Source organism: Chaetodon auriga, chromosome 12 (genome assembly GCF_051107435.1).
Source record: "Chaetodon auriga isolate fChaAug3 chromosome 12, fChaAug3.hap1, whole genome shotgun sequence".
Classification (NCBI taxonomy): Eukaryota; Metazoa; Chordata; class Actinopteri; order Chaetodontiformes; family Chaetodontidae; genus Chaetodon; species Chaetodon auriga.
Window position 1 is genome coordinate 2649066 of NC_135085.1, and position 22375 is coordinate 2671440.

Here is a 22375-nt window from a genome sequence, read left to right on the forward strand (position 1 = left end):
CCAAAATGTCTTTTTTTCAGTTTGAGCAGCTCCTGCATTTCCTTGGTGTGTGCACTGTGGGCCAACAGTCATCATCAACAGCACACTGAAGAAGGCAGACAGATTGCGTATGCATACTGACACCTTTGAGCAAGTTTAAATTAGTGTGAACACACTTCATACTTGAAACCTGCTTAAAATTTAGTATTAAGTATGGAATTGGGACACAGCTAGAATCAGACACCATGTAGAATGTTGCACGGGCAGCACTTGATCGCTTTACAGAACAACTACAGAAATGGGCTGACAGTTTTCAGAGTTTCTTCCAGGCAGGTCAGGTCTGATAGACCAGTGAGGAATTCCCTTCCAACATGTTTACTCCCATCAAACCAAAGACATCAGAGAAGGGGAGTGAGCTCAGATAGATTTGGGCTTCATGGTAGATGTAGTCCTGACTGCTCTGCCACCATCAGCTCAGTGTTGGCTGCCCCTTAACTGCAATGTCCAAACTCTGTCCATGCACGGCTATGGGTTGGGTGTAGAGAGCAGTTAGTCCTGCTGGTAGGATGATGTCAAATAAAAGTGCATGAAGTAGAACATTTTCCATCATTCTTTAATTAAACCTACAGTAAGTGTTTTTGGAAACAAGAATCAAGTCCTAAATGCAGCATAGACATATCGTCACCTTTGAAGTTGATGTGGTGAACAAACAGTTATCTATTTCCACATGCAGCAGTTCAGTGATCATTCATTCGGAGATGCATGTGTGTCTTCCTGATGAATATTCCCTCTCTTTTAGCTCTGTTTTCAGTCTCCACCAACTCCTGAGGTTATTATGTAGCTCTTCAGCTGCTAAATGTTCCACTGTGTTCACCAACTAGTCTAACGGTGTCTGTCTGCTGTTGGCTGCTGAGCAGGTCGTATGTAGTGGAGCTTTTCACTGGAAAAGTGAGAGTGAACCAGAACAGTACAGCTGTGGCTGGACAGCTGGGTTCATCACTACAAGTGATAGTGATAGTGATCCTAATTTCATTTCATACATTGTTATTGTTATCAATTATAGCTGCTTTAAGGGAACACAACATTCAGAACAAATGCAGTTTAACTGCAGTTTAACTGTTGCTGCACTGTTTGTGCTTGCTGTAAGAAACAGTCCACAAATACTGTGTAACCAATTCATTAAACAGTTTACAAAAACAAAATGACATATACATTTATAGAATTATTCTTATATAAAATGAAGAATGTGATTGTATGATAGAATAGTGGTGTGCTCAATCAACATGATATATCTCAGATGACAGTCTACTCTCACACTGGAACAGACAGGCACTGAAGGAACATTTCAGTTAATATTAAGTTTCAGTTCTTGCCTACCTCATCACTACTTGCATGACAACACTGTGAACCCTGTAAAAGCAAACATTCTGTGATTTTGACACTATGTAACCATGTGCTGTCAAGATAAAATGCAAATTCATGTACTGTGCACATTGTATAACCAAGACATTAAAAAATATGATATGAGGCCTCAGTGAGTCAAATCTGACACTCTGCTGTCTTTGTGGGCAGGAAGAAGAAATGAGTTTTTAACAGTCAACGTTATCCGGCTATATCACTAATATACAGAAATCCATGTGAGCCAGTTTTCAGCGCTGTCTTCTGTACAGAGTCACGTTCAGTTAAACGTTGCTTATTGTCAAATGGATCAAATTTGTCATTCATATAGTACAAACAACAAACAGGCATGACATGGATTTAACAGTGGGTGATATGGATAAACTATCTTTGGCAGCATATGTAACTTTATGCCAAGATATGCATTTTTTTGGAAGATCCACTGACAAATTGATGAATCAATAAAATAATGAGACATTTTTTGTTTTGGGGTAATCCAGCAAATTCGATTCCCAGCAGCTGAAAACATAAACATTACATAAAAATCCAGTTTGCAGTAAAGCGGCTCATTCAGTGATTTACACAAAAACATCATACAAGCCGTGATCTTAGGTTGGATAACTGCTGTGGAATTAATGGTATGGTGCAAGAAACATTTAAAGCATCTTGTTTCATATTTCTCGTCATATCACCCACTGCTGCATGACATCATCATTTTTGTTCGGATGATAGAAAAACATGTTTTGCAGTTTCCAAAAAAGCACCAAAAGTGAAGGTGTAGTAGCACATGATAAGTTTCAGTTTGCACAGAGAAGAACGCTCGCACTCGGGCTAATGACCACATTTGTTCTTCAGAGAAAGGATTCAATAAAATTTTCTCCCTGCAGTTTCTTCTGAAAACACAAGCAAAATATACAAGTGTTCCACATGTGAGTTACTAAGTAAGAACAGTGTCACACTGTCCAAAGCTAAACAGTTTTTGACTGATAAATTGTATCCGTGTTCCTTCCTGAACTGCTGAAAATGCATTATTGTACATAGGCACATGCAACATCTCATTCCATGCACTGTATGACAAGGAACCAAGTTAGTTTTTACACAGATGGCAATTAGATTAGTTGTTGTTGCTAACATATTTATGTATGTATTGTTATTTTGTTCTCATTTATATTTATTCTATCTGTTGTTACATGACCGAGACATGGACATGATCACAATCCTCATGAAAGCAGTAATGTTGTTCAGAGACAGAAAAGATAGTTGCTTCTGGCTTCTTTTCATTTGTTTCAGTGTGTGTTTTCTATCATACAGATGTATGCACTTTAAAAGCCATGGTTGAGTGAAATGATATTCAAAATAACTTTGGCCATGGTGAAGCCATGGTTTCTTGTGATGATAATACATTTATGTGTGATGTTGTATGTGTTGCTGTCTAAATGTGAGATTCTATGTTGGAAAAATTAAGAAATAAAGGTCTTCTATAATTCCAGCATGTGGACTGGTTTGTCATTAAGAGGCCGCTTAACCACCACCAGTACAGGAGTGTGTCACAGAAGGAAACAAGCCTGCAGGTCTGGAGAGAAAACACAGCATGGTTTGATTTGAAGCTTAGGTGTTGAGCAGGTGTGTGTGTGTGTGTGTGTGTGTGTGTGTGTGTGTGTGTGTGTGTGTGTGTGTGTGTGTGAGTGTGTGTGTGAGTGTGAATTATGTTAAAGTTGATTGACTGAATGGGATGACAGTGAATTCTGAAAATGACAGGAACTGGAGAACCTTTTTATCCTTAATGTTTAATTGCTGGTCCTTCCTTTTGTTCAACAAAAGCTGATCTTGTGACACAGAAAATAACTGAATAATGAATTTGAGGAAGTTACATACAAACTTTACACTGAGTGTGAATTTGTAGATGAGTTTGCTGATATAGTTGTAGTTCCATCAAGCAACCAGTGGAGGCCACTACAGAGCTGCATTTACTGTACTTGTAGTGGACATTTATACTCGGTCCTGACAGAACTTTAAGGGAAAGCTCAGCTGAAAGAATGATGACTCCTAAAAATGATGCTTAGAGGAAACTGGATTAACATGTTCGGTTAAAATAAGGATTTTGGAATAAAGTTGTGACAGAATGTTACACATTTAGTCTGTACCTATATGGCAGAGTAGACAAATCACATTCAGATCTCTTTGATTAGCTTTCTTTTAGTTGAAACTGCTGATGTGGTTAGCATTTGATATTCTAAAACAAAGCCGTACATAATTGTTAATGCATTAATGAGCGTGGATCCACACCAGCCATTCAAACACATGGGATAAATGCCTGAAATGCATCAAATACGGATACTGGAAAGCAGAATCCTTTTTGAACTGTCAGAGCAAGCTGCACATGTTGTTAACCTTAAAGGTATGAAATTAAAAAATACACACATCACAAAACACTGTAAACAAAGAGCAGAGCAAAGTGAAACAGTGGTTTCCTAGAAAAAGACAAGACAAAACTGAAGGGAAGCCAGCTCCCTGTGTTTGAAAGACAACCCCCGCCATATGCACACACACACACACACACGCACACGCACACGCACACACACACACACACACACACACACACACACACACACTAAATAGGTGCAGATGATTGAGATGAGTGGAGGCTTTTGTTTCTCTGTTGGCAGCATCTGCAGCAGAGGACCGTCACTGTAATGATGATGATGAGGACTGTTAGCAGGATGAAGACGACACCTACCCACGCTCCGGTACTCAGCTCTGGAGGGACAGTGAGAGTCACAGTTAGATCCATGAATCTGGCTCATTAATTATCACACTGTATAGTTTTTAGGCCCTGATGACTCTGCAGCAGTGTTTTGGTGTGCAGCTCCCTGTACCATCTGTATCACTTCAAGTCAAAACAAAAACAATATAAATGTATATATAGAAATATAAATTATCCATTTCTTATGTATGCATTTACTGTGTCAGAATGAAATGAAAAACATTTATCATTTGGATTTTACATGACATATTAACAGTCTGTACCGGCTGCTCGACTGACTGTACGTTTGGTCAGATTTATGATTGTCTGTCTGCAGTCTGCTGTCCCGAACTGTGTTTTTGGAGCTATGATTTATACACACATATCACAGCATGTGTTACTTCTTTATTTCTTTTGTTTTTGTTTTGCCATTTAAAAATTTCCACATTGCAGCAGGGACACTGATATGCAAAAATGCATGTTATGAACACATGCAATCACACACAAATACCGAGCAACTTCTCTCTCTTTAAGAACTGTTCATGCTTGTTTATATACTTAGTTATATTGCGTTTTATTATATTATTATAATATGTTACATAATATGTATGATATATTATAATACATATTAAATAACTTTATACTTAGTTATATTTTTCAGAAACTCTCTTTTCTCTTTTATTCTCATCCTTATTCTTCTGTATTGTACATATTTTATGTTTATGTGTATTGTTTAACCTGCTGCTGCAACAAAACAATTTCCCAAATTGAGATCAATAAAGTTAAGTCTGAGTCGAAGTGAACTGCAGAACACAGTAATGTATAAAGGCGGTTGACGGAAACACAGACAGACTCATATCTGAGCTGATGAAATTTAAGAAATTTGCCTTGAACTTGTGAAACGAAGAAAAAATTAGTTATGGTGAAAAAAATGAATTTGTCAAAATCATTTTACAATCATTTCATGTTTTTTACAACCACAAGGGCTTGTGGTTGTAATACCCATTTCGGCCACAAGAGGCTGAAGTGCACAGTTACCCCATGTTTTAGATTGGACTTCATGTTTCAACTTTAATGGATCACCAGAAGTCCCTCTCTCTCTCTCTCTCTCTCTCTCTCTCTCTCTCTCTCTCTCTCTCTCTCGAGTCCGGAGTCTGAGTTTTATCACATGAGGGCTAATGTGCAAAAACAACAACTTTCATGACAAGTTTCACTCCATCACATTGTAGCACAGGATGTACCTGTCCTCTTGTGATACCGCTGTAACTCTACAGATCTTTCTACGTCCACACACTGTGGCGTGTAATGTAACGTAGTGTAGTGTGTGTGTAGTGTAGTGTGTACAGAGTTTGCGCACCTTCCACGACGTTACTGTTTCCCTGTGTACACCGCTGGACGCTCCAGGCTCCCTGCTGGGTGGCTTTGGGTCTTGAGGGGATGAAAGCTGCCACCATGAAGCAATAACTCTGTCCTGGATCTAACTTTGACAACTCTGCCATGCTGGAGTTAGATATGAAGTCTCTCTGTCAGGTCAGAAGAAACAAAGGATTAACTTACCTAACTTACCATTTGTGGTTAACATTTAGACATTCAGCTGAAAGTCTTCATTGGACTGCCAATATTACGATATTTCTATGGAATTTAAATTGAAATACTCTCACACATATCACACACTTATATCACACACTGTAAGTAGCTTTCTAATATGAAATAAGCTTCTGAAGCTGCTCTCAGTATGAACCCTTGCTCTTATTTATTTTATGATCTTTATCTTTAGGGTGACAATGGAAAGTCATTCAGTATATAGTATCAGTCTTAGCTGAGTACCCAGTCAACTTAAATGAACTCACATTCCATTCTTGAAAGTCATTTTTTTTTTTCTCTACAAGGCAGGTAGCAATGTCAATAGCAATGTAGAGTTCATACATCTACACTTTTTTGCTAAGAGTTAGCATGACAGATTGATACCACTCTCATATGAGTTAGGCTAGAGCACTAATTAGCTTGTCTGAGCATAAAGAGTGGAAATGGGGGTAAAAGCTAGCCTGGATCTATCCAAAGGTAACAAAATCCACGTACCACAACCTCAAAATCTCTGAAATGAATTGTGTGCTACATTGTTTTCTTGCTGGGAGCTTGCCAGGCAACCAGCAGAAGATACTGAGCCCATCCAGGAGGTAGCAAAATCACTGCTTGCCATTTTCATACTTAAATTTTTGCATGGAGGTATGGGGCACACCCCATGCACTGAGGCTGTCCCTACTGTGGCAGCCCAGGTTTGGTTCGTTTTGAATGTGTTTGGGTGGAGGCAGGCCAGCTTTTCCTGCTTCGTCTAGATTTGATGCTAAGAGAGGCTAACCAGCTCCAGCTGCATATCTACTGCACAGACTTCCAGATGTGACAAAATGACATTCCAGTTATATTTTCCAAATAGTTCATTAATAAAATACAACAATAAACTGAAAAACACATACAGTGAATGTTCATAACTACAAGATACAATAGTGTATATCTGTACTTGCAGGTCAGCTGCAGACTGACTGAGAATTAGTGTGGCTCATCTATAGCTGGAAGTAACTGGAAGAAAACTTTTTAATGTAAAGTACTCTGAAGTGCTTCTGTATAAGACAGTGTGATACAAATAAAATGTGAATTGAATTGAACAGTTTTTTTTAGTTTTCACTACTTTTGTGAAACTGTTTGTATGAGTCAGTCAGTGTTGACGGCTGAACACAGTACCTTGCCTGTACTTCCAGACTTGTAGTAGCTGATCTTGTACTTAAGGTCATTTTTGAGAATGTCTCTGATGCTGAGCTGCTTCCCACGCCGATGGATGCTGGTCAGCGGATCTGTGATGTTGACAATTACTCTGCCGTCATTCACAGCCTCCACGGTGAATTTCACAGCACTGATGTTACCTGAGGAGAGGACAAATTGGCGATAATGAGACTATAGTCAGACTTGGTTGGGTTGAAAGTGTCTTATCCAAAAAAGCTGATCAGAAGATTCTGTTGGATAGACAAGCTGTTTAAAACACATTTAACTCCTTTAAGAAATGAACATATCAGGTTTTGTGTTGTGCATGTAAACACCATAACCTGGTTTCAGAAATCAGAGTACTCAGTAGAAACCAGGGGAGTGTTGCAAAGTGAACACCTTATCTGTGGTTGTGAACGTACCCTATTGACACAGAACATAGTGGCTGAAATGTGGAAGAATCAAGACACACCTGCTCAAACATCATCAGAAACCTGGATGTTCTTAGAATTATGTAAACAGGGAAATGAATAATCTGTCACGTTCCGTATGAAATCATGTGAATCATCCCATTCTGGTTAAAGCCAGAATAAAACTCAACCCTTCAGTTTGGTTGGAGATGTGCTAGCAACAGCTAATGTCGCCTGGAGGAGCCTCCAGCCTGCCGCAGACATAAAAAGTCACTTCTGTCTAACTGTCTAACCAACCTTCAGAGTTTCTCACATGTTCAAGCTCGTGGTCTTCAGACCCAAACCGACACTGACATCACTTGATGACACTCCTCAGGCTTCAAACAGCTCCGTCAGGAGACACCAAAGGATTCCCACACATTTTTTCACATGCAGTGCAACTCTAATGTGTTTTTTGTTTTGCTTTGGTTTGTTTGTTTTACTTAAGTAAAATTCGAAGTAGAACAATGTAAAAATATTCAACTTCATGTACAAGTCCTGAATTCCAAAATTTATTCAAGATCTGTCAGAAATATGGTATCTTCTTTGAGCAGTGCACTTCTGTAATTATGTACATGTGTTTGTGTTTGTGTGTGTGTGTGTGTTTGAGTGTGTGTGTGTGTGTGTGTGTGTGTGTGTGTGTGTGTGTGTGTGTGTGTGTGTGTGCGTGTGTGTGTGTGTGTGTGTGTGTAACACCTACTCTCTCTATAGGGGTTGAAGGGTGGGGAATAAGTATGAGGGAGGTCCTCCAGGCCATAGTCATTGTCCATGGTCGAGGACTCTGTCAGGATGTCAGCAGAGTAGGTCCTGGAGATAAATGACATGCAATCAACATGCATCTTGTTTGGATTTTGCACAGCAGTGTTGGAATTCTAAAGCAGTACAGTAAATACTGGGAATCTGTAAACTAAAGGATGAGTGAGAGGCAGCCAGGACTGAACACCACCACCATCTCAGCAAAGAACCAACTCTTTTTACCATGTCCGGCCGCTGTGTTGAAAACTACTTGAGTTTGAATTTCTTTTTAGCTGACTTCTGTATATGTTTTAAGTTTTTTCAATATGTGAATTTGTTTGGCTGCACTGTAAACACCAGCTGCTGTATCTGGTGTAACTGTTGGATTTCTGACAAAGTAGCTGCTGTTACTGAAGTAAAGATGGGTGGCGCCACATTAAGCAGGACTGAAACCTTAACTTTAAATTATATTATTATTATCCATTTGATTGAACCACTGATAAAGGCCCTCTAGCCTGAACAGAGTAGTCATTTTAATCCAAACCAAGATCTTCCCTTAAACCTAACCAAATCTTCACGACAGTGTTATCACATCATAAAACACAGACGAATGGCACGGGGCTGATGGGGATTTCAGATCAGACAACACTTCTATGTGTCATTCTAGAGGTCAATGTCACAGAGGTTGTAATTGGTTATTTCATTTGGAAGAGGTTTAGTTTTAGATCTAAATGACTACAGAGAGGCCCTGCAATTGGCTGGCGACCGGTTCAGGGTGTACCCCGCCTCTCGCCCGTTGACAGCTGGGATAGGCTCCAGCCCCCCGCAACCCCGAAAGGGATAGGCGGGTGTAGAAGATGAATGAATGAATGAATGAATGAATGAATGAATGAATGACTACAGAGATAGATTTCATGTGCTGACTTTGGTAAAGCCTTTGACAGAGCAGTTCAAAATGTTATGTTTAAAATGACTGGCTCGATTTGGCTTCAAATAAATCATCACAACTCCATACATGGCTTGTCACAGCTCTGTAAAGTTTGTTCAGACATCAAGATTTCCTGTTAACTTAGGTATCAACGATTTTGGTATTTTGGTTTCTGTTAGCAGCACAAACAATGGTCGTACTATTTTTCTAAAAGGTAAAGAGACTGCTTAAACGACATTATTTTCATCTGTATCTAGTTGATACTTAATCAACGCTATGGGTCTTTTATTTCTTTTTTATCTTATTTTTATTTTAAAAAGTCATAATATTTCAGTGTAGTTTCAGTAAAATGTATGTTACTAAAAACTGTGATAAACCAAGATGAAGGAAAAACACAGTGAGTTCCTGTAGGAATATTTTAGAATATGAGTGGTGTTGGAATACTGAAATATCATAGAAATATCAGCCAGGGTTTGAAGCGACACGTCTTCCTCCTACCTGTCGAAGGGTTCGAGGTGGTTGCTCAGATCACACTCTGGCTCTGACACTCGGATGCAGTCAGGACTCTCCGTCCAGTCACTGCCATCTCTGACAGTCACATGACAAAGCACACAGGGAAAATGATGTCATAACATAAAGAACGCACAGACTGCTGATGTTCTGTCCCTGATATCACTTCAGTTTCTAGAGCACACTGTGCAAAAGAAAAAAAATGAAAACCATTCTGAGAAAATTATTGTACAATAATAAGAAAATGTTTTGCTGTTTGAAAAGACAGAACCATGAAAACGCTTTCAGGTGACAGGTGTTTACTGTATGTTGTAAGCATTGAGGTGAGATGACATGAAGCTTTTAGTGAGCATCATTTGTTCAGGTGAAAGCTCTGTGACCTGTGTTAGCTTGTCCACTGTGTGCTGGGTCTGTCTCGGTGTGGTTAAGTTGAAACTAAAGGAATTTTAATGCTTTTGCGCGTTGCCTTTCCTGCTTTTTTCCTCAGTCCACTGTATTGGGATGATAGCTGTGCAAATACCAACCCAGTCTCACTTCAGGCTGTCATTGTAAAATAGGAGGTTGCTCATTAAATTTTAGATTTTCAAGAATATGTCGCCGCTTTGTCGCTTTGTTGGGCATGACTGATTAGAATCCTATCCTATATTGCCAAAGTAGCACAGAGACTTATTAACACTGACAGATGATTCACAATCAGTACACAATAATGTGCAAATATCAACAATCATATCAAATACAATATAATAAAGGCATTAAATAACAATTACATTGAATTCAGCTTATGACCATTAGGGACAGAAAGTTGTCCATAATGTGTGGGAGGAATGAGTCCAGTCGATAGAACAGCACGGGCAGACGTAATCGCTCAGAAACATTTACTTCACATCTTGTTTCTCTGCGTGAGACTTATTTTGTGGCTAAAACTGCACACTGACTGCAAGGCAGGAGGCCAATCAAGAGCCTCTTATGTCTGATCCACCCGTGATGTCACCAAACATAAAACCTCTCGTCTACACGGTAAGAAAGGAGGTTATGTCCCTGTTTTCCTCATTCAACCATATTAGCAGCATTAACTGGATCTCCAGACAGCATGGAGAATATTACCCCAAATGTTCTGTTTCTATCAGCGCGTACGTGTTGGTCCCTTCTATAAGCACAAGAATTCTCCTCACAAATAGCATTTCCATCTTCATCATTCATCACCTTTATCAGAAACAAGAACAGTAATGTCTATTAAATGTTGATGGACAGACTGAGCTCTTGATGGGAAAATATGGAATACTCAGTATATGTGCTGCTTAACAGAATCATAGAGCTGTTCTTTAAAGTCACACATAGATATTACCTGGTAGATTCTCTTATTTGTATACACAAACAGTGTCAATTCAGTGTGTGAATGTGACGATTTTTGGACTGATATTCAGTTGGATCTTAAAATATGTTTTGGTCAGGAAATGACTGGTAAGGAATTTCTGTTCAAAAAGCCTAATGTCTCCATCATAGAACAATGTGTTGCTAATTTGCTCATTATTTTTGCCAACTTCTACATTCATGAAATTAAATTCTTGATGACATTATCATCTTATATTCAACTTTAAAAAACAGATCTTAGCATATAACATAGTCGCATTTAAAAACCTGAAATTAAAAAAATGATCAATTTATGCAAATCCAATACCAGATGAATTAACCCTCTTGTGTGGGTTCATATGTTGATTTTATGAATTTTTCTTAACTTTTTTTTTCTTATCTTTGTCATTTTGTCACTAATTACCTTTATTTCTTTCTTTTGTTCCTTTGCTGCATTGTACTGCATTCAAAAAATGTTTTTCCATAGAAGATATTAAAAAAAAACACAATGCCCCTCAACCCAACCAGAATCAAAAGAGGAACATGTTCATTTCATTTTTTACACAAAATGAATCAGCTTGAAATGAATTGAGATTTTATAACAGGAAAGAAAAAAATCGACTGACTTTATCTCCATAGCAACGGTGGCTGAGTTCTTCATTTCTCAGAATCAAAGGAGAAACAATGAAAACTGATGGTCCAACAATAAAACATTGTGAAGTTGAATTATCAAGGCACTTTGATGCTTTGGTGCTGAGAAATGTTGAGGATATTATCAAAAAAAAAAAAAAAAAAAAAAAAAAACATGGACACCAAGGCGCCCCGTCTGACTTTGAAGCTGATTTGATGCTGTAAAGTCTTCATTTCTTATTGAAAGAACATCATTAAACATACATAACACAAGGCAAATAACACAACAGCTCAGAAACTACATGACACAAAAACAATGATTCAAATAACATGCAAGCGATGTGGTCTTATTGATAGAAGAGTCCAGCAACCACCACAGCAACAATAGAAAACGCTGCATTTACTCTAAACTATTTGTGGCAAGATCTGAAAAACCTTTGGTAATAACTACCAAAGTAAAAGTCATACACATTCTCTGAACAAATGTCATGAAAATACAACACACATTTCTCTAGAAATGTTATCAAAGCACACTCTAAGTGAGAAAAGATCCTAGGATGTTATATTTTGTTTCTGAAACAAATGTGCACCAGTTTTTTGTTTTCACAGACAGAATTTAACAGTCTCTCTGGCCTGTTACTGTGATGGTGGACCAACATGGCATTTCCACATTTAGACGTGAGACTGGATTGCAAACACAGTGGTGTCACTGAAATTTCTGAGGAGGGTTTTGATTGTTTTGTATTAATCAGTGCGAATGACATCTTGGTACACTTAACTGTCAGCTCACGATCGTTTCAGTGAGACTGCTGCCACAGACGGGTTGGCCAGCAAATCATTTGATCCAGGCTGAACTTTTTCCAGCATTACGCAACATCAGCCAGCAAACGGCCATTTAACATCTTATATGTGCTCATGGGGATGAGAATGTGCTGGGAGGCCAGAGCAGTTGCTCTGGTGATCTGACATTGCTGCAGATCGCCAGACATTGGAGTTAGTTGAAAGCTCTTGAGTGTCTGTATGAAACACCGCAGGGTGTGACAAAGCGTCAGTATGTGACGCTCTGGGAATGAGAACGGGTTGGCTGTGTGGTCCGTCAACTGGGGACAGAAATGCTGGACCCCATGAAGTAAATCATTCAATTTTAGGGTTAATGCTTGAGTTATGGTTAGGGTAAGGGTAAGTCTATGTTGTGTCCCCACAGTGTGTGTGTGTGTGTGTGTGTGTGTGTGTGTGTGTGTGTGTGTGTACTCACTCAGAATACAACACAGTGTATGCGTGGTTTGATTGTGGAACAGTCCAGGTGAGGATGGTTTTAAAGTCTAGAGACACCCAGTGTACATTCTCTGCTTTGGGCAGATCGCTCATATCTGTAAAGAAAACGCAGAATTACTTTTTCCACTCATCCATGATCTCTGAAAGTTCTCCATTCCTGTTTTATATTTTCATCAGTGAGTGAGTGTGTTGTGGTATCACAAAAAATGAAAATGGACTCTGATAAACCACTTGCAGAAAAGTTTGACAGCCTCCCATTCCTCTTCTTCATCATAAACAGACCATAATTAAAGTCAGATTTTAAAGTCAGTGAGCATAGCTGGATGTGTTCCAAAAGTGAGCCTGTTAATAGACACAATCTTAGAAATGCTGTTTGTACACTCAGATACTGTATGTCCAACATTCTTGTAACAGTACATCAGGTTTTCATTGCGTTTCTTACAACAGTCTAAAGAACATTGTGGAACATATATAACACACGTATATTTTGTACATATATTGGAGCTCCATCTTCCTTTGTCACTTTACTTTCTGATGAGTCAAACTGCTTGCATGCAATGATGGGGCCAAGTGGTGGCCAGAGGTGGACGTAGCACCAGAGACTGAAGTCTGACCTCCACACACTGCCCAACACAATGGAGATGAATGAACAATCCAATCTCTTTTCTACTGTCCCATGAAAACTGTCCATTATGTGGATGTTCCTTTCACTTCGATTGTGTTGGTGTGGAGGCAAAAATCTCACAGGTAGCTTGGACAAATAAAAGCAAACCTTGCTTCATTGCTTTATGGTGGAGGCAACTGTCTTGCCTGACATATGTCCACCACTGCCTGAAACTGTGACATCATACATCAATATGTCCCTGTTAAGTTAGAACAGGAACATAGGAACCAAACTCCAAACTACAGAGATCCAGTTACAAGCTGTGAAATAACTGAAAGCTGAGTAATTGACCATAAACCCTCATCATCCTGTAACCTGCGTAAATGTTTAGGCTAAACTAGGGTTAGACACCCACCGCTCCACCCAAGTTTGTCTAAATCAACATGACTTGTAACGAAAGAGGCAGCTTCTTCTCGGAATAGGGGGGCATCTTCCTCAGGTCATGTGGGAAGACGCTTCCTTACTTCCTTACACATTTCTTTGCCCTTTAAATGTTTTTAGTAAAGCATACTTCTTGTGTACATATTATATTGATATTGAGTATAGGCTCTATATTTTAAAGAAAATAGATTTCATTCACGAGGGGGTGTCTTATCCTAGTTTATACATCTCTGACAAAAGAGAAAAAACTTCCCAACTTGACCACCCCAGAAAACTGTCTGTTGACTGCTCAGCCTCTGCTTGAATTTTATATATAGAGGCAATCATCTCTCTTTTCGAGCCGCTGTAGGCCATGCCTGTTCCTCCATTATGTTACATTGTTCTGTTACTTGTGCAACAAAAACTCAACTAAAATGCGGGTCAGGTTGCAGTAATGGTAAAAGAATGTAATAGGAACCACATGGTGATATGTTACATAAACTTTAAACTTTACACTGCTAATAACACTGACAGAAAACAAGTCCATTCGCCAGGATCATTAAAAGAAATAAAAAGAGATTATATAAGAGTGAACATGTGTCTGTCATCTTCTGCATATCTATCTATCTATCTATCTATCTATCTATCTATCTATCTATCTAATCATGTGGTCTTACCTGCTGTAGTGCTGATCCAAACAGACAGACAGACTCCCAGATAAAGCACAGTTTTCAGAGATGCCATGTTAGCACAACCCTTTTCTGAAATTCAGTTAAAAGTATCTGAGCTGAATGTGAAAAGTAGCTGTGGATAAGGTCTTCCTCTGGGCTGAAGCTGCTCAGACTCACTGTTTTTTATGGTGCACAGGGCAGAGAGTGTGGGAGCTGCAGATGGGGGAATAGGGGCACTCTTCAGGGTTGTGCCTTGTTACGTCTGCTGATCCCTCCCACATTCCTGCCTGCTGATGGAGGATTCTATGACGGTTTGCTCAGTTTGAACATTTTACCACATCATCGATTGCATCATTAGCTGTCCATGGGCTGAGACATGTCCGCCTGTGAGTGAGTGTAAACTCACGAGATGAGCGAGAAACATGAGTAATTGGTTCGCAATAGTTACCCCCCCCCCCCCCCCCCCCGCAAAAAAAGAACCAAACAGTCCATTCTTTCTTTGCACTGATGGTTGAAGGAGATTCTCAGCACAGTGCTGCAGCGCATATCCAACCCTGTTTCTCTGAAAAGCAAACAGCTTGATGCCCTGTTGTCATAACTGAGTGGTCAAGATCCAAACTTGCTTTTCTCTCACCAGGAAACTTACTCATTTCTTTCTAAACTCACACAGGAACGCTGGAGACTCAGTACATACCATAAATGCCTGATATGGGATGTCAGCGCTAATGCCCACTGATAAAGATTTCAGCTTCCAATAAGGGATGTACGTGATAATATATATTACTGTTTTTATAATTTGTTTAAAAACTATATTTAATTGTGTTCAACGGAACATTTTGACCTGTTAATCACAGGTCTAATAACATTATTTACAGCTGCATTCCATTCAGGTATGCCGGCTCCTGGTGTAAGGGCTCATTGACTGCTTATTACCTATTACACTTATTATCGTTACTTATTTTATAACCTTTATTTAATCAGGAAACCGCATTGAGATTAAGATGTTGCTAAATAGATTCAAAGTGAAGTCAGTATGTTCCGTGAAGACTTTTTCTGAAGTGGTTTGTTAAAGGAAAAGGTTGAACCCAACTCACAATGGATGTATGTTACAAACAATTAAAATATAATACAAACTATGAAAAATACAACAATGAGCTATACTGTTGCACTTTTTCAAAATTAAGGAAACATAAAAGATTTGCTGTTCTTTGATTGATAAATATATGTTTAGAACCATGAAAATGAGCATTGACGTGAAGATCAGAAAACATCTGATCGCTGTGAAATGTGTTTGAAAGAACAGAACACAATGAAGAAGAACATAATATTCCATTACCTCATGGATAACCTCATAATAATTACCAGCACACATTGTTGAGTGGGAGCAGTAAAGATATCAAGTCTTAGTAGCATGGAATATCTAACAAATTCGGCTACCTGAATTGAATCATTATCCCACAAACTCTGTTTGGCAACATGTTCCCTCTCACATGTTCCCTTTTTGATGTTTTTATTATATAATGTTATTTATCCATTTACCATTAACTGAATACTGGAATGCCATTATGATGGGGGTTTTTTGCATTTACTATTTAAACTTTGTTGCTCGAAGTTAACCAAATATGTCAGATATTTGAAAGAGCCCTCCACTCTCTATTAGCCCCTTGGGACTGAAGAAAAGTGAATACATACTAAGTACATTTTTGAAAAGATCTCAAAGCTGTGGGTATTTGTGTTTGAATCAGTGACCTTAGTAATTTCGTATAAGCATTTAAGATAATGGAATTTGGGTAAGTCAGTGAAGTAAATCTCCAGTAAAAATTTGTGACGTGCTTTGCAGATATAATGCCATTGAGCAACTGTGTGGGAACATTGCAGCAATGTGTGTCATTTGAGCAAAACCTCCTGGTAGCAATTAGAAACCATCTGACTGTTGTACTTGGACCTTGTCTCCATACACAGAAACTTACAGAAACACACACACACACACACACACACACACAGAATAAGGCACTGTTTGTGTTACTCCACCCTGTGTCCCAAAGATTACACTACTTATCCTTACTTGCATTATCATTTTTTAGGAAACACAATGCTGCTGGTTATGTTTTTTTATCAACATAATGAAGAAACATTTACATTGACACAAATGCAAAATGTTAATATCAAACATATTTGCTAAACATTTACTGTCAACACTTCATTATTCCAGTATCTGCTCCTTACAACTCAGGCAACATGAAAATAGCTGTTTTAGTTAAGAAAAGATGACAACCTTGAGTAGATATTGAAAAAACAAGTGTTTTAGCAGCCTAAAAAACAGATGAGACACAGGCTGTAACCCCTGGTCTCTGCTGTCGCTCTTCGATGCTCTGTGCAAACAGCTGGGCCCCTCCTTGTGACATCACACTTCCTGGACTGGAAAAATGTTTCCAGTGATCATATTCCATGCAGACATTCTGCAGTATATGATAGGTGAAGATAGATTTGAGAATGCTGCATCAACCTGCCTTACTGTTCTGAACACAGTCCTCCAAACTAAATAACAAAATAGCTCTCAAAAATTATACATTTTAATGTTTTCTAACATGATGCCAGCAGGACTACATCATTTGTCAGTGGTTTCATTACAAATGTCAAGTTAACAAGACTAAGGGTCAGGTTATGCTAGACAAGCACTACTTTGTACAATAGGTTGCCCGACTTTGTCAGAGAGCAACAGTGTACAGCTGCTCCAAACAGCTACACTCAAAGGCAGAGAGAAAAGCCTAATGTCATACAGGAGGGCTGGGGCTGTTCTAGGATCAGTGGAGATCCAGGCTTAGCACTGAAATCTTATAGTAATGATATATCGATATTAAGTAAGAGTGTATAAGAAACTTGACCTAGCCTGTAATATTACCGAATTGTCATTTTATTTCATTTCAGATGTTGTACCTTACAGAACAATGAATTCAAGCAAATTCAAGATGATAAAAAAAGCCCCGGAGGTGCACATTTGAAGAGGTAAAATTAACGGCTGTTAAATCTGATGACAAACATCACAAAACGTTAGACAGGCAGGAGAACCATGACTGGTGGTGACTTCAGCACCTGAGGATCACCACGATCATCACTCCCCTGTAGTTGTGCCCTACAGAGCACAACTACAGAGATACAATTACTGTCCCTTTAAGTTCAAATTTGATTAAATTTCAGATGATTTTTTTTTATTATGCTTTGCTTCCATATTCTAATGCCCTTTATAAGTTTTGTGTTTGAAATCTTGATTTGTAAAGTAACCAGTTACTATAGCTGTTACAGCTAGATAAATGTCGTGGAGTGCCCAAATCACATCCTACAAACAGTGGTATTTAAAGTCAGTTTGTTGAGCTGTGGACTACTGCTGCACTTAATGAGCCATGCTTTGACAAAGGAGAGGAATGTGTGGAATAAATGAGACAATATCAATGCATCAAACTCCAGGTTCATTATGAGATTTATATTTAAGTCTCCACACCCATAACCATGAACTAAAGAAGGCAAGGCAAACATTCTTCTCAGAGATTATCAACAGAAACTGTAATAATGCCCGCACTTTGTTTGCTGTTGTGGATAGACTGACAAACCCCACAGCATCAGTCCCTCCTGAGCTGCTATCCATCAAGTCATGCAATGATTTTGCAGCCTTTTTTACAGATAAAATTTCAAGGATAAGACAAACAGTGTGCAGCTCCAGCTCAGGCAAAATGATAAGTCCATCTGTGCCTTCTTGTTCTCCAGTTAATCTGCACATTTTAACCTTCTAGATCATAAAAGGCTGACAGAAACTGTATCACAGTTAAAATTCACAACATGCTGCCTTGATACTCTGCCAACAAACTTTTTTAAAAATGTCTTTAATTGCATAGCTCCAGATGTGTTGCAGATAATAAATAATTCTCTTCAGTCTGGTCAGTTTCCCCAGGCCTTGAAAACTGCAGTAATAAAACCTCTCCTAAAAAAGACTAATCTGGATGCTTCAGCGATAAGTAACTACAGGCCAATATCAAATCTTCCCTTTCTAGGAAAAATTATTGAAAGGGTTGTTTTTCAACAAACGCATGCTTTCATGATGCAGAACAATCTTTTTAATGCATTTCAGTCTGGATTTCGTCCACACCACAGCACTGAGACTGTACTTGTCAAAGTTTTAAGATAAGATATACCTTTATTATTCCCACAGTGGAGAAATTCAAATGACATAGATCTGAATAATGATGCTTTCAAAACCTCAGTCTTAGTATTATTAGATCTCAGTGCTGCCTTTGATACAGTTGATCATGACATACTTCTTGACAATCTGGAAAAGTGGGTGGGACTGACTGGCACTGTACTACACTGGTTCAAATCCTATTTACAAGATAGAGACTACTTTGTGTCAATTGGTGAGCATGTGTCTGAACGAAAAAAGATGATGTGTGGGGTGCCACAAGGGTCCATTCTCAGACCACTTCTTTTCAATATCTACATGTTGCCCCTAGCTCAGATTATGGAGCATCATAATATTTCTTATCATACTTACGCAGATGATACACAACTTTATGTTTCTGCGTCATCACATGACTACAGTCACAGAGTGAGTGTATTCATCAAATCAATGTGTGGATGTGCCAGAATTTTCTTCAGCTTAATGTAGATAAGACAGAAGTGATTGTATTTGGCCCCAAAAATGAAAGATCAGTGCTCACCTTAATTCCATGTCACTGACAACAACAGATCAAGCCAGAAGTCTTGGTGTAATTATTGATTCTGACCTGAATTTTAACAACCACTTTAAAACAACGACTTTAAAATCTTACTGTTGGTCTGCAAAGCATTAAATGGTCTAGGACCGAAATATATTCTAGATTTATTAACTCCATATGAAGTATCCAGACCTCTCAGGTTCAAATCCTATTTACAAGATAGAGACTACTTTGTGTCAATTGGTGAGCATGTGTCTGAACGAAAAAAGATGATGTGTGGGGTGCCACAAGGGTCCATTCTCAGACCACTTCTTTTCAATATCTACATGTTGCCCCTAGCTCAGATTATGGAGCATCATAATATTTCTTATCATACTTACGCAGATGATACACAACTTTATGTTTCTGCGTCATCACATGACTACAGTCACAGAGTGAGTGTATTCATCAAATCAATGTGTGGATGTGCCAGAATTTTCTTCAGCTTAATGCAGATAAGACAGAAGTGATTGTATTTGGCCCCAAAAATGAAAGATCAGTGCTCACCTTAATTCCATGTCACTGACAACAACAGATCAAGCCAGAAGTCTTGGTGTAATTATTGATTCTGACCTGAATTTTAACAACCACTTTAAAACAACGACTTTAAAATCTTACTGTTGGTCTGCAAAGCATTAAATGGTCTAGGACCGAAATATATTCTAGATTTATTAACTCCATATGAAGTATCCAGACCTCTCAGGTCGTCAGGGACAGGTCTATTGTGTGTTCCCAGAATGAGAACCAAACAAAGTGAAGCAGCTTTCAGTTATTATGTTCCTCACCTGTGGAACATTCTCCCCGCACACCTGAGGTCTGCACCAACCGTCAGCTCATTTAAATCAGGGTTGAAAACATTATTATTTGCTACAGCTTTTACTTAAAGTAAATATATTTGCTCAATGACTTTAATCATTCTAAATGCTAAATTATTGTCTTTTACTGGCTTGTGTTTTTAATTTTCTTTTAAATGTATTTTATTTTATTTTTTATCTTTCTATTCTCTTCAAATTTCTTTCTTTCTTTCTTTCTCTCTTTCTTTGAAATGCATTTTCTATTTATGATTCTAATGTATTTTTATGCTTCTGTAAAGCACTTTGAATTGCCTGGTGTATGAATTGTGCTATACAAATAAATTTGCCTTTGCCTTTTTTAAAAATGAAGCATCCATCATGAGTGTCACAATGTTATAGGAACAAATGCCAAATCTGTCTAACTCTATTTAAACACAATGTGCCACATGTTATCATTACTGACCACTTGCTTTGATGATTTCATTTTTATTCAAAACAATACATAGCTTGTTGCAGCTTTATATGTATCTCCCTGGAAGTGTTTACCACAGGAAGTTGTCAAATAACAGTGCTTCACTGCAGATGACAGTTTGTGATGTTTCACTTTGTTTCATTCACATGATGGAAAACTAACAGTCAGTGTATTCAGCCTATGTAGTATATTTATACAACTTGAACTGTTACAGCCTTTACCAGAAATCATTTCCTGAGAAACAACACGAAGCTGGTACCAAGACGAGACTTGTACCTGACTTCCATTATTTACATTCTGATATGGCTTTTTCATTCGTGGCCCACTTCACCTTAACATTAAACTCCTAGCAAACACGTCATGCTCATGTGACACTGGAACAGCATGAAAAGGAGCCAGTCACGCTGTCAAGACATGTTTCTGCTGTTGGTGAATGGAGATGTGGGAGCTCTGTAGGGGAGCAGAGAGGAGGGGCAGGGTTCTCTCCAGAGATTGACAAAACATTCCAGCACAGTGTGGGAGGACTTTATTCAGCAATCTGTAAAACCTGAAATTAAACTATCATCGCCCTGTTACAAGCCCCTGAAACTATTTCAGTAAGAAAACATTAGTATCTTAGAGAGGCATCCTCACCCTGACAAGAATTGCATTTCAAAAGAAATAATTCTTGCATTACCATGGTCAAAGTAAAGACAATGACAGTTTTAGTGTTGCAAATGAAGCCGACCGACAGCTGTTTCAGATCAGTGAGGAATCTGCTTTATTGCCAATTGTTAATCCTTTCCTTGAGGCAAACATTTGGAGGAAATTTCATTGTTTTATTGAACACTGTGGTCTAGAAAGGAGTTCACGAACAAGATAAAATCAAAGCAGCAACATCAGAAAAGAGCTCCAGTTTCATGAACAGATCACAGTCAGAGTGCTCCTCGCAGTCCATCAGCGGTGTGGCAAATGCACTCTTGGTCCTTTGGTGGTCAGATTGGCCTGGTGCACCAAAGGGAATACATTAACATGCGTTACATTTGAACAAATTAGAGGTTATGACAATCTTGGCCAATCACATTCACTACTTCCATTTCTTCTTCACACAGTTTGAAATGAAACATGGATCTTGGCTGAAAGTATCTTCACTACAGTTACACTTGAAAAGAGTAAAATAAGTTTAAAAAAATCCTTCCCATCATGGTGCATTGACTGTTGAGTTTTCCTCAAAGGAAACTTATTGTTGTCTGGGATCTGCAGACATTCAGTAATGAATACAGCAGTTCAAACATCTTGCCAAGTGCATACAAGTACACAATATTATTTGTCATCAGGATGATCCATACAATAACTATCTGCAGACAAATACTACCGTGGTTCAAGATATAAAATGAAAGCAGCATTGAAAAAATTAGCATTAGCACGTTATATATATTTTCATTATTTCTGAAATAATGTATACAGTTTAATTCTGTTCCAGCTTAAATGTTATATATGCAAACATAAATGTGATCCTGGTAATAATCCACAAAGATACTAGGATTTTAAAAGTAACATGCTTTCTTTTTGGGCACACCACTATAAAACTAAAACTGAACAATCACATACCGGAACTGCACCTTGAAATGCAGAGCCCCAGGCAACACTTTAAGATAAGATAAGTTAATATAAGATAAGGTAAGATAACACTTTATTTATCCCCTATAGGGGAAATTAGGGTGTTACAGGCGGCAGCAATAGTATCAGGAATATAAAAGGACACATAGAGGGGAATGGAGACAAAATAGAAAATGAAAAATCAATTGTATACATTTTACACAAAAAAGGGGGTGGGCATTGAAAAATTATATTACTAATGGAAAGATTGAAAATTGTACATGGATTTAGAATTGCACATGGTTTCAGTACAGTGTTTTCGCTATTGCAAATTTGA

At 38.4% G+C, this 22375-nt stretch overlaps 1 protein-coding gene across 1 annotated transcript; it reads right to left on the bottom strand.

Moving 5' to 3' along the window:
* Positions 1–3146: 3146 nt before the first annotated feature.
* On the bottom strand, positions 3147–14652 carry LOC143328852 (tissue factor-like). Its single transcript, XM_076744266.1, has 7 exons — positions 14456–14652; positions 12735–12849; positions 9488–9577; positions 8027–8133; positions 6860–7038; positions 5478–5643; positions 3147–4134 (listed from the first exon to the last, which is right to left on the bottom strand). The coding sequence occupies exons 1-7, from the start codon at positions 14520–14522 to the stop codon at positions 3989–3991; spliced, it is 870 nt and encodes a 289-aa protein (XP_076600381.1). The 5' UTR covers positions 14523–14652; the 3' UTR covers positions 3147–3988.
* Between the last annotated feature and the right edge of the window lie 7723 nt (positions 14653–22375).

What these genes read in the sequence shown, in the direction of transcription:
- LOC143328852 (XM_076744266.1), bottom strand. Translation starts at nt 14,522, where the DNA reads ATGGCATCTCTGAAAACTGTGCTTTATCTGGGAGTCTGTCTGTCTGTT. An exon ending in TTGGATCAGCACTACAGCAG is followed by an intron (nt 12,850 to 14,455) that starts GTAAGACCACAT and finishes TTTTCTTTACAG; the next exon opens with ATATGAGCGATCTGCCCAAA. An exon ending in AGTCTGGAAGTACAGGCAAG is followed by an intron (nt 5,644 to 6,859) that starts GTACTGTGTTCA and finishes CTGACCTGACAG; the next exon opens with AGAGACTTCATATCTAACTC.